This window comes from Actinia tenebrosa, unplaced genomic scaffold (assembly GCF_029948245.1).
Source record: "Actinia tenebrosa isolate PJP-AT-01 unplaced genomic scaffold, QUT_ActTen_1.0 PGA_scaffold17__23_contigs__length_9995812, whole genome shotgun sequence".
NCBI lineage: Eukaryota > Metazoa > Cnidaria > Anthozoa > Actiniaria > Actiniidae > Actinia > Actinia tenebrosa.
Window position 1 is genome coordinate 2,302,996 of NW_028292577.1, and position 12,393 is coordinate 2,315,388.

General features: G+C 34.7%; 1 protein-coding gene across 2 annotated transcripts in view; it reads left to right on the forward strand.

The window, feature by feature from the left end:
- Window positions 1-5,325: 5,325 nt before the first annotated feature.
- Window positions 5,326-12,393, forward strand: part of LOC116306713 (uncharacterized) — a 36,474-nt gene continuing 29,406 nt past the window's right edge. For both annotated transcript variants that reach the window (XM_031716804.2, XM_031716805.2), the window contains exons 1-2: window positions 5,326-6,060; window positions 6,308-6,541. In XM_031716804.2, coding sequence (XP_031572664.2) covers window positions 5,985-6,060; window positions 6,308-6,541 — 310 coding nt within the window. In that variant the 5' untranslated portion in view covers window positions 5,326-5,984. The remainder of the gene's footprint in view (window positions 6,061-6,307; window positions 6,542-12,393) is intronic.

The window sequence follows — 12,393 nt, forward strand, 5'->3', positions numbered from 1 at the left end:
TTATTTCTCCCTTTTCAACCCAATATACCTGTATTTCTTTTCTAATTTCCATCTCTTGAACATGAAAGATTGTTAACTCCGCTCTTAAAACGACACTCTCATTACATACACTGAAGTGAAAGCCGCATCCGAAATAATGCCAAACTAATTCTAATAGACCCCTTGCAGCGCGTGGAATGCAGCTCAATTTGGTGGACAATGCAATAGATTCCCAATTCTCAGGAGATTGAAATTATTTTGTTGTTTTACAAATTCTCTCCAAATATAACTGTTTTGACGGCACATGCAAGGAGTCTATGGAAATAATGTGACATGCTGAATAAAAATAATGAATCTTCCTTAATGAATGCATTGTCAATGGGTTAAATATTTCTCTTCCCAGCTGTTTGCCTATTTTTGGTTAAGAATAGTAAATTTCCTTCAATTCTTCGATTGCACGTTACGTCATCGCAGCCATGTTGGTGTCATTTAACAAAATATTTCTCATTAGCATCCATTGTTAACGGTACCAAAATGGCCGTCATGTTTTTGTCTCTCGACTCTCTTGGAAATGCTTGCAACCCAACAATATCTAGTGCCAGGGTATTTAATCCTAATCCATCATTTTCTGTGTCATTCCCTAGAATATTATTCCCTTGTCTAACGGTCGTTCATGAGAAGACACATGAATATGGATGCAACACAAACGAACATTTTTATTCTCAAGAAAATGACACATGGTTGGCATAGAAAAAGAATTACGCCCAAGGTCTGTATAATATACCCTTCTGCCTTTAATTTTAGGTGTAGTAGTATCATTTCTTTGTTTAACGGTTCAAAGAATTTTACACTCAAGAAAATGACACTAGTTTGAGCATTCTATAATGGGAATATTATGCCCTGTTGGATTAGGTCCATTAAATCTTTCCCAATATTAAATGGTAGTAGTTCTCGTTGGGTTGCTACTAAAATTATTAAGTTACAAATCTATATAATAATATCCGTGCTAATTGATAGTATCTAAATAATCGTTAATTCACCATTTTCCATACATCGGTTCACTGGTCAAACACAAAGCGCTCAAGCGAGGCGCCAAAGTACTTTCAAACGATTATTCAAATTTGAACCTTGTAACCTCGACTAAATGCTTTGTGTTTGACCAGTGAACCGATGTATGGAAAATGGCGAATTGTACGCGCCGCATAAGGTAGCATTCATAATTTATGTGGAGCTATGGGGATAGTTTATATTTTAAAATATTTTATTTTGGAACAGCTCCAACCCAAACATAACATATTTTCGAGTGCCCCCCCCCCTCCCCCCCACCTCCCTAAATTTCAGTAGACACTAAATATCAAAAATATTTTCTATAAATTTCTCTAATTTTGTCCGGACAAAATGGCTGCCCTCTTCAAACCACCATAGCCCCCACCCCCTCCCCCCATAAATTATGCGAATGCTCCCTAAGCTATTTATCAGCGATAATAGGCTGTTTTAATAAAAACAAACACATGCTGATATGTTACTGTATAATTGATATGTGTTTATTAAAATAACGAATGCATTCAGCCAAAAGTCCCTTGCCAAGTTGGGGAAGGCTCTACTTATACTGACAAACGAAACTATAATTTGCTTCGTAACTTAAAATTAAAGTATCTTAAAGGGAAAAAATGTTTTTTGGAAAAGGTTTTTGGTATGACATTAGCAAACTTGGATAGGGATTTTTTCTACCATCCAGTAACAGTCATGTGATCATATATCCTGCGAATGACCTATTTCGTCCCGTCCTAAGTTATCAAATTTTGGAATGACAATTTTATGTACAAGAAAAATTGTCCTGCATTTAATGTAAAATGTCTGTTGAGGAACAGTTATTCTTGAAGCCTTAGAGAAAAACAGCATGAACCGATAGACAGAAAGACAGATAATAAGCGCATTTCAAATTTGAATGCCTTATTAGCTTTGTCTTATCGGTTTAAAAGACTGAGGGGATCATCGTTCCTGTCGTAGTCAGGGAAGAGGCTATCGAAAGTGTGACTTCCATTCATCTAAGCGTCTAGATTTTATTTTGTCCTGAATAACCACGACAATAGCAGAACCAACGAAAGGAGGTTCGTCTTTACATGAATATTGAACTAAATACATGCATTGTTTTGAAGAAACGTATGTCGAAAATCTGTTAAAATTATCGCAAAGGAGTGACGTTGTGGAGAATGTAGGTCTGTCATGGCGCTGACATTGATATTGCTCGACAATTTACAAGAGATGTATTCTATGCTTTAAAACCAATTCATGCCTAGTCGTTTAGCCCGTCTCAACGACTGCTGTTGATGTTAAATTTTAATGATTGCTTAACAGTGTCTGACAAAACAAAATGCGCGGCAAAATAAAAGTCAAAATAGCATAGGTCATCGCTTCACCTCAAGGAGGGATGATAAACTTGAATGAACTGATAAGGATCACTTACTAAAAATGGAAAGAAAATTTTCGTGTAAAACCTTTCCTGCGAGTAAGACATAGGTGTTCCTAAAAAAATGAGACATAATTAATAATTGCTGGTCGAAGTCTACAGAAACAAAGGGCTAAACGAGGATACAACATACGGACCCATGAGGCATTTCATCAATACGCAGCTTGATCAAAAAGAAATTTAATTTTTAAAATCAAAGCCGCCACAAAGTTCAAATAACACAGTCTATTGATAATTATGATGATTAACTGATGAATATGGCTGATTTCAATCAGGAATGACTGATGGTGGCGGCAGGATAGAGCAAACGACTTGACTCTCATACTCCTGAATGGCGCCAAGGCGGTAGACCAACTACACTCCATCTGAAATCCAAGGCAACCACAATCAGTGAATCAGTGTTAAAATATTTTCAAAAGCCATTGTCTAAAAGTAACTCGAGTTCTGACTAAAATTGAGTTAAATCCTTAAACTACTTTAAAGAGAAAATAACACCAAGATTAGAAGACACAAATTTGTCTTGATTATAGATAGCCAATCAACGACTAGTATTTAGATTTCAGACCATCAAGACTAAGAATGCGGGTCGTTACTATATAATTACGGCAAATTAAAGATCCTTTTAGAGTAGGATGATTTATGGTTTTGAAGAATGGCATTTATCGAGGAGTATTACTGATTAAAAGTCAACGAAATATTGTGAATTGACAGATTTGGAACTGTTGGTTCCTAAACCTTTAATCTTGTTGAGTATCTTGTCAAACTATGGCATAGAACCGCAACTTGCGCACTTCGGAAACAATGTCTCTAGTTTATCTCTTCTTGTTTGTTACTCACAGACGCAAAATATTCCTCCCCAAATAATAACTGCTGTATGCGGTGACATGAATACCTAGTAGTTCTTCATGGAAATAGCTCTTATCTCAGCGATTGGGCTATCTTTAAAGATCTTTAGAGATTAGAGTACAGTTTAGATACCCCTTCGTTCAATTTAAAATGTGCTTTTTGTAATTCTGATAGAGACGTTGGGTCTTATGTCAATCGGTATCAGCCATGTAAATCAGTCAGCTTTTCGAGGTCTGACATTGCATCTTAGCACTAATATATAAATTTTCAACGATAAACGACATCTTTTCCCCCCGTCACCCCTGAAGTCAACTTCTTTAACTCGTGTAAATAAGTGAGATCGAAATCAGCTTCGCAGGTTATGGTGCCCTAGGGAACTTATCCCTTTGAGGGCCCACATCCAGAGCTTTTAAAAAATCGTTGGATAATTCATCACGGAGATTTCTGATCGTTTTTTTATAACGGCCGTTGTGTCGCCATTCGAGTTGTTTGTTCATTATTCCTTGAGGCCCAGCATGTAAAGCCTTGCTCTGGAGCCAGATTTTCATGAATCCAAGGGCCACAGTCATACTAAAATGTGTCGCATTAATAAACCATCTTACGTCGAGGACTAAAAGATAGAAATAACAACGACTAGGAAACATGCATGTGAGACCCTTAAACGGAAAGAAAGAATAAATAAAACAATGGAAAAATTGAATAACAATAGAAAGAGAATAACTGGTATAGGAACTGATATTGTGTTTGTTTTTTTACAAAACTGTATATGTCACCGATAAATCGTCCTGAAAGGATTTCCTGCCCAAGGGTTTTGAATATTTGACGTGTTTCTCACCCCTTCAAGCTGCCAGTCAAATGTATTTCCTACAAGGGTTTTTATTTCTTATAACATACGATTACGTGTAAATAAATGTGTTTTGCGCCTCAAGTGGACTAATCAATCAATTTTTCTAGAAAGGTTTAAGCAGTTTTGGCTGGGCGAACACGAAAACTCCTTGGACTGAATAAAGAGAAAATCAAAAGTAAAATGGACAAATCTGACGAGAAGAACTAAACTCTAACAATTGCAAATAAACACAAAACTTTATCGGTGTCTTTTTTCGTTTTTATTATTGAAAGCTGAAATCACACCTTTGAGTTGATTAATACGTACAAGGATTAGTTCCAAATTACAAATTAACCAACATCTTTGTACATTGTGACCGAAACACAAAGTGTATCTATTTCTTCTCTTAATGAAGAAAAGATTGTGAAGACATTTGTATCGTTTTCCTCTTGCCAAAAGATTTCAATCTTCATTCTCTAATCAGCTAGTCACTGCACAAGCTTATCTACGATTTACATACTTTTTCTATTACCTACAATTAACTTCCTCGCTTCTAGAACACTGTCGATCCAATGTTTATTTATTTGTCATTTAATTCGTCCAAAACTTATCGCTATACTTCCCGACGACTGGGAGAAAATTCCCGCACGTTTTCAGGTTCAGTTTATTCCTTATAAGAAAGATACTTCTCAGCGAATTGACAAAAGTCTGTCAGTTTGAAGGATTATAGCCGGTTACCAAGGAACATGGATGCTTTTTCAAAACTTCGCATTAAATTGCGATTACAAACCCTGGAAAGCGTCTAAATAATTGATTTGAAAGTCAAGCCAATTTGTCAAAAAAAGCCTGAAGTCGATTGATACGGAAATTTTCCAAGCCTCGGACCGCAGTCATTCTGTGATTCAATTTGTGATTCATGTTGGCAAGATAATTCTATGAATATGAACGAGTTCATATCCGTACGGTGAAATGCTGGAAAGGATTCAAAAGGGAATGCATGCCCCCCTCTGCAATGTTGGTGTAAACAAACTGGCCAATAATCCGAACGTTGATATATTTAGGACAATAGAATTAACCGATGTTGACTTGTAAAACAAAAATTCTTGATGTACACCTGGTTGTTTAACGCGTGAAAAACATCCCCTAAACAGCACAGAATATCAAAGAATTAGTTTCAAATGGCCCTTGGCCTTAATTTTTCCTCTAGAATATATTCATAGGGACTTAGAGATGGTGTTTTTGTAGAAGGTGATGGTGCCTTCACAAAACTCTAATACATCCTCTGATGTTTAGACGCTTCTTCTCTTTGTGCCAACATGAAAACCGATTACTCCATGGCATTATATACAAACGGAAAGTATTTTTAAAAGATTTTTTTACCATAAAAAAAAGTCTTCGAATCCTCCAAAAACACAGGTGACTTTTGTATCCGGCTTGATTGACAGACGGCAGCTTCCAAGACCTCTGATTGGCTTCCTCGGGCAATTACCGCTGAGTTTCAATTCTGCATCTGACTGGTGCGCGATCGAATAGTGTTTTACGGTGTTAAAACTGTTAAGGAGTCAGGCATTGAAGGTGGTCTCAAAATTGTGCCATTCAACTTGGTCACTTTGTGTGTCTATTATTGGTGACTGCCGGCCGTGTTAGCACAGTCCTCCTGAATACTACACATGTGGGATTGTTGTTGATGTGCAGGTTGAATAGGACTACAGCAAGATAAACATGGGCTCTGTTAAATCGTCTTTAAACTTATTTATTCTCGACTTGAATACTATAAGTGTAATGTTGGATGTGTAGTCGTCATTGGATAGTTGTTTGTTGATGTTCGGCGGCAAAACTCTTAGGCGAATAGTCTAACTCATCATGCCAATTCGAAGGGGTCGATTTGCTCCGCAAAATACGTTCCTGGAGACGATTGCTCAGAAATTTGACCATGGAAGTGAGTGCTTTAAACTGTTTAAAAAGAACTCTAAACGCGTTTCAATCAGACACTACTTGGCTGTAATAGTATTGAGTTAAATCAAGGGGAATCAATGAAGTATATTCATTTGAAATGTCTTTATTTATATTCGTATTTTTTAAAGGAAAATTCATTGGCTGACGAGGGAATTTTAACTGAAATACTTCAAGACGTCTTCACTGTATATCATAATTTCTTTTAATTTTCCATCTTTTTAATCTAACAGATAGTAACTTCGTATTGGGAAGCGCACAAGAAAAGAACGACTACCCGATAGTCTACTGTAGCGATGGTTTTTGTGAACTAACAGGATTTTCGAGAAGCGATTTGATGCGACGAAGTTGTGCCTGTAACTTTCTATACGGCTTAGAATCCAATCAGGATGACATCCAGAGTATAGAAAACGCTCTAAAATCGCAAAAAGAATTAAAAAAAGAAATCCTGTTTTACAAGAAAAATGGTGAGTAAGTTGATATTTTTATTTCATGGTTTCTTTGATCGGTAATTAATTCTTCGTTTTAAAAATGCACATTTGAATTGTTTTGGAGGTCGTAGTTTTTGTTATGCGATTTAACTTGATTGATTTTCAAAATATACCGATGCGTTGTGGCCAAGACAATAGAAAAATATATCTCCGGCACTAATGGAATATTCCGAGAGCCCCAACAGGTTTGTTCTAGTCTGGAAAATCAAAATGACTCTTCGCAGCATCAAGTTAAAAAACACGAATAATATCCGATTAGATTCTCATGTACGACTCAATTAAAATGGTGCCTTCTCTAGGATAGTACTTCAAACAATTGAAAACAGGTCTAGTCAAATTTACATACTGGATCGATATGACTGCTTGACTGTAAGCGTACATACATACATCGTGTTCATGAAATATTTAAGTAAGAACTACAAATAATGAGGGCTAAAATCAATCGGCCTCAAAAAGACAGAGTATTCCGATCAAAATACTAAGTAATTCTTCTGATAGACGAAACACGTGTGTTTTAAGTCTAGATTTTAAGGAAGTAAAGTGGAGAGTGATGTTGTAATATAAGAAGATGGGAATACTTCGAAGAGATAATATTCAAGGGATGTTTTTAAGGGAAGATTAGGTTGTCTTTATAGAGTGGAGAATAACAGTCACTCCAAAGACAACCAACAATTTACTACTAAAAATAACCGAATATAAATCAGTAAGTTAGCGTTAGTTCGCACAAAGTGCCACCTAAAACCAAAACCGCAAGTTATAAAAATAATTTCGTGTTCAACTAACAAGTTATTATATGCCAACGATATATTTAAAATGCTATTTCTTTATTTGAATACAAAGCTTAAATGAATCCTACTAGTTGGACAGTCGTAAACGGAAATATCTTTTTAAACTGGAGATAACTAGTGACTCACTATAGACACTCTTATTTTTACTGGTCGCTTTTCGAATTGAAATTAAAATTGTACAATACAGCTTTGTACAGTGACACTGATTTTTGCGACAGCGAGGATAGAAATTGGAAAGTTTACGAGTAAAGTTTGCAGTATGTCCTCTTGATATTTCGTTCTAATTTGCTCGAAATCACATCGGTTTTTAAAGTAAGAAGTTACAAGTCTGTGGTTTGTGTGATAGCACTGTGTCAACGATCAATAAAAATGGTGATTTTTATGCCAGATTGATTTGAATCAATTCAACGCGTGGTAACTGTACAAGTACCACGTACGAATAACGACTTCAAACCAAAAATGAGCGTTCGTGCTTTTATTATTATTCAACAACAACACATGACTAAATAAACTTGGAATCAACTGTACCCTGCAGTGCCAAGTTTTCCACTGAATAACAGAGGTTAACATATGCAATTTGTAATTGATAGCAAAAATCCAAGGATGTTTATAGTTTCTTGCGTTCTCGTTTTTGTGACTTTAACGCCCGTGAAGACTAAAAGAATAACACAGACTCAAATGGCGCAGGATTGGTTTGGGAATTCGCTTGAGCGAGTAAATTATTTGGTCGTTTGGACTACTACTATAAGCTTTTTTACAAGCTCAAAGCAAATCAAACTTGTTCAGTTGCTAAAGGAATAATGACAAATAATGTCATAGGAAAGGAAAGATTGTTGAAGGAAGGAAAGGGAAACTCAGTTTGAATAGAATGACAAATTTCGTTGGATTATGCCAAGATTATACAACTGAAAAATATATTAGAATTGAAAAAAAAAAAAAAAAAAAAAAAAAAAAAAAAAATCTCAAAGCGCATGTCTTCAATTTGGAGAAATAACATAATTAACTACGCTTACATCAGACAGTTAGAATTATAAGTAAATATGGAAGCAAAAAGTCGCCTTTTTCAGTCGCAGATTTACATTGAACTGGTATTTTATTCGAAAACACAAACTGAATAGCATTCAATTTTTGTTGGGAAATGATTCTGCTTGTGATAAGTCACATTCTGACATGATGTCGTTCAAACGCACTGAATGTATATGCATTGCTTTGGGCTCATTAAAAATCTACCAATGTGGTAACCCAAACTCTTGGCCTTAAATCTGAAACCAGGTGTACATAGCCCACAGGGGTTGCTCAACGTAAGACGGCAGCCTGGCTATTACAAGTGAACTAGTAGTCTGTTTGAAGAAAATCCAATCCAGTCATTTTGAATTTTATGGTAAGAAGAATTGACGATTAAGATGATTCTAAATGAAAGATTCGTTAAAGACGAGAAAATATCAATAAAAAATAAAACGGTTAAAAATAGATGAAAAATGTAAAAGGAATGGGAAATTGAGATAATTAATGCAATGACACGGCAAGAATGCAGTTCATTAATATAGTTTTGTTTTAATCTCCAATGGGAATCATTTGTTGGGAGATTTCGGCGAGTACCGCTAGGAAACAAAAGTATAAATCATTTATTTATCATTTTTAATGCAAAACAGTTTCGTATTTAGGAAAAAAATCACCTAGAAAATTCGGTTAAAACACATAAAGTTAAAATAATTTATTGTTATATTTATATGGGGACTTGCATCAACTAACAGCCGAAAGGGTTTTAATGTCAGAATATGTACATATTGAGTGCCTTTTGGCAGTAATGTTACAAATTTGTCATGTCTAGAAGTCCTAACCGCATCGCGGTGATTTTAAAATTACTTTTTGACGTCCATCATTGTCACGTAAAACAGCCAGAAACCGAGGTAGAAAAAAAAATTTTTTAAACGAACAACTAGCAAAATAAGAAATTAAAATACTGGAAATTCATTAAAAAAGCCATTGTTATAATTTAGATGTTTTTGACATTAAGACCGCGATTTTTTCTGCCGCTTTGGTAGCTCAGGTGACAGAGTTAATAAAGACGACCCAATTTTTAGCATATCGAAGTGAAATTGGTTATTTATTCTTTTTTTTCATTATCACTTGGGGTAAAGCTCTATCTTTTTTCATCTTCGGAGAATAAAGATTTCCGACATCTTTTGTTTTCCAACTCAAAGCAGGGAATTTAAACTGTTATTATCATGGGATTAAAGGGGAGATTGTTCATGAAACTATAATATAGTACCAACTAATAAAATAGGACTTGAACTCAGTGGAATAAAACAGCTCGTTCAGGATTAAAAAATATTGGGTAATTAATTCAAATTATTCTTGTAGCTTTGTCAGTTTTGACTGACCCACAGCTCTAAGCATATCATCTTGAAAAACGTACTCTAACTTAACACGCTAAAATTCTATACTGATTAAGGCGAGTACACAATCACCGTAGCCATAGATATGTTCCCGCAAATAACAAATAAAATAAATAAAACGAGTAAATAAAGAAATAAAGTGATGACTAGTTTGATTAAAAAAACCCGTAAAATTCATTAGCACTAGTGTACCGGTAGCCACCATGCCGCTATATTAAAACTTTTGAAAACATGTACTCATTGATAGAAAATCCATACAAGTGCTCGTGTAAATCAATTCTTGAAGCTGTGACATATTAAAACAAGACTATAGCACTTGAAAAATATTCCCCTAAGGTGGTTAGTAGTGGATGGTTTGCAGGACTGAAGCATTCTGAAGAGTTAGGGAATTCACAGAATAGGTCTTAGTTGGGAAAATTCTCAACAATAAAAATAAGGAATGAAAATGTTTAACGTAAGCTGGTTAAGAACCTAGATGGTTGCCACCAGGCTTAAGCTTACTTGCTCGGCACAAAGCGACGTGAATCTGTGAACCTTCATTTGTTTTTTTTAATGAATTTATGCCGGGAAATTAAAAAAAAATTACACCAGAAATTATTTCACATATCCTTCCTGATATATATTTTTTCCAAGATCCTTAGTGATAGAAAACTTGGAAAAAAGATATGATATGACGTTTTCATGGATTCCAAGCACCTTGGAATTGTTTTTACTGCTTTTCTCATTATTATCATCGTCAGTATTATTATCATTAATATTATCTTCATTTTCAAGAATAGTTTATCATAGTACTATCTTAGCATTAATATGGGCATAAATATTTTTTGTGATTAAAGAAATTTAGTCGCAAAATGAATCATTGTTTTGAGTTGAAAAGTTCAAATCATATCGCGCCAAAATAAGTCAAGATCTTGAAATCATAATCAAAAATTCATTTTGTAATGACTGTCTTGGTTTATAAATGACTCTGTAAGTCTACCGAGTTTTTATGAAATGGTACGAATATCTGTCAATTTTAAGATGAGAAAATAATATCAGAGAATAAAGAAAAATCTAAATTTTAACTGGAATTGCTAAAAATTAAGTTAACAAACATAAGCGGAAAACCGTAAAGCACTCATGACAAATATAGCATTCGAGATTCAATAAAATTTCGTTTCGGTAGGGTTTTCAAAAAATATTCCAGCCCTGTAAGAAATTTAAAAAAAGTCAGTCAAAATAAATACTAAATTCGTAAAGATGTTCCCTAGTTACCGATGTGTTCAACTGGTAACTAAGGGTATTTGTCATAACGGGATCAATACATATATTATTGAATAATAAATCCAAGAGAAAATACCAAACGGAAAGCTCAAGTGGTAATGGATATGAGAATATCAAGTTTTTGTGCCGTTGAACAAAAGTGGCTTTCGCAATTCTTTGGAAAGCTTTTGGAATATAGAAGAAAAGAGGCAAATAAATGATACGGAATTCCTTAATGGACGAAAATAAACCGAATATTGGTTTTATATAGAAAATGAAAAGGGCCGCCAAAGTGGAAGCTGACTGAAGACGAAGGCGTCTTTGAAGCGACAAAACGCCGGGATAGTAGCCAAGGAACTATGATAAAAACTATTAACAACTTATTTTAAAGATCAATAATCCTAGTGGCTTTGAGGATTTTAATTCAAAGGAAGACAGAAATATCTAGAAAAGTCGGCTACCGCACACAAAAACCCATTTCGTTTTTTTTTTTACATCCAGTGGAACCGCGGTAAAAATTCTTTGCGTACTAGCTTTTTTAAAAAGTTCAATGAAATAATAACTTCCAGTAATTTTTTGTGAAGAAAAACAGACCAACATTACAGAATGAATAATTATTTGGCGAAAAATCGAGATTTCATTTTATTTTCGTTTCTTTGTTGTCAAATCCGACAGCAGATGTATGCTGACGTACACGACCGAAAGAAATTGTTTTAAAGCAGTGGGAAATCAATACTTTTCATTGGTGAGGTCATCTTGTTTTCTTAAAAATTACAGACTGGTTTTAGGCTTCGATTTTTCTTTATATTTTGATCCTGGCTTGCTTTTCAAAGCCTGCTTTTCAGTTATTGCTTTTAGTGTTCATATTTTTTTCCAAAGCCAGATTTTCTGCTCATATTTTCTGTGTTTATTACTCTGAAATGATTTTGGTTGTTGCAATACATTTATACTTGAGCTTCACATTACGGGGGATAGCTAAAGGGTATAGCTAGAGACAGACATAAAAAACTACAATTAATCTATTGATCAGGAGTAAATTTATGTTTTAATAATATGTTATATATCGACAGCAATTGTTCTATAGGTATCGATTATCATAATATTATTCTTCAGTCTATATTGCTAGTCTTAATTGCTTTGATCATGACTGTCCTATGCATAAACAGTAAGCCTGCATGTCGAGGAAAAGCAAAGAAAGCACACTTCTGTACGTCACTGTCAAACTTGTTGCTTAGCATGCTTTGAACCGGCATTTATTGTCGATATAGGACACTGTAATACCAGCAAATAGCTTAACGATCATCCTGAAGGACAATATGGCTCAGTTTTGGCGCTTTATTTAGTAAACTATAAAGCTTTTAACATTTTTAATCTACGAGTGGTAAGAAAACTCGTCTAG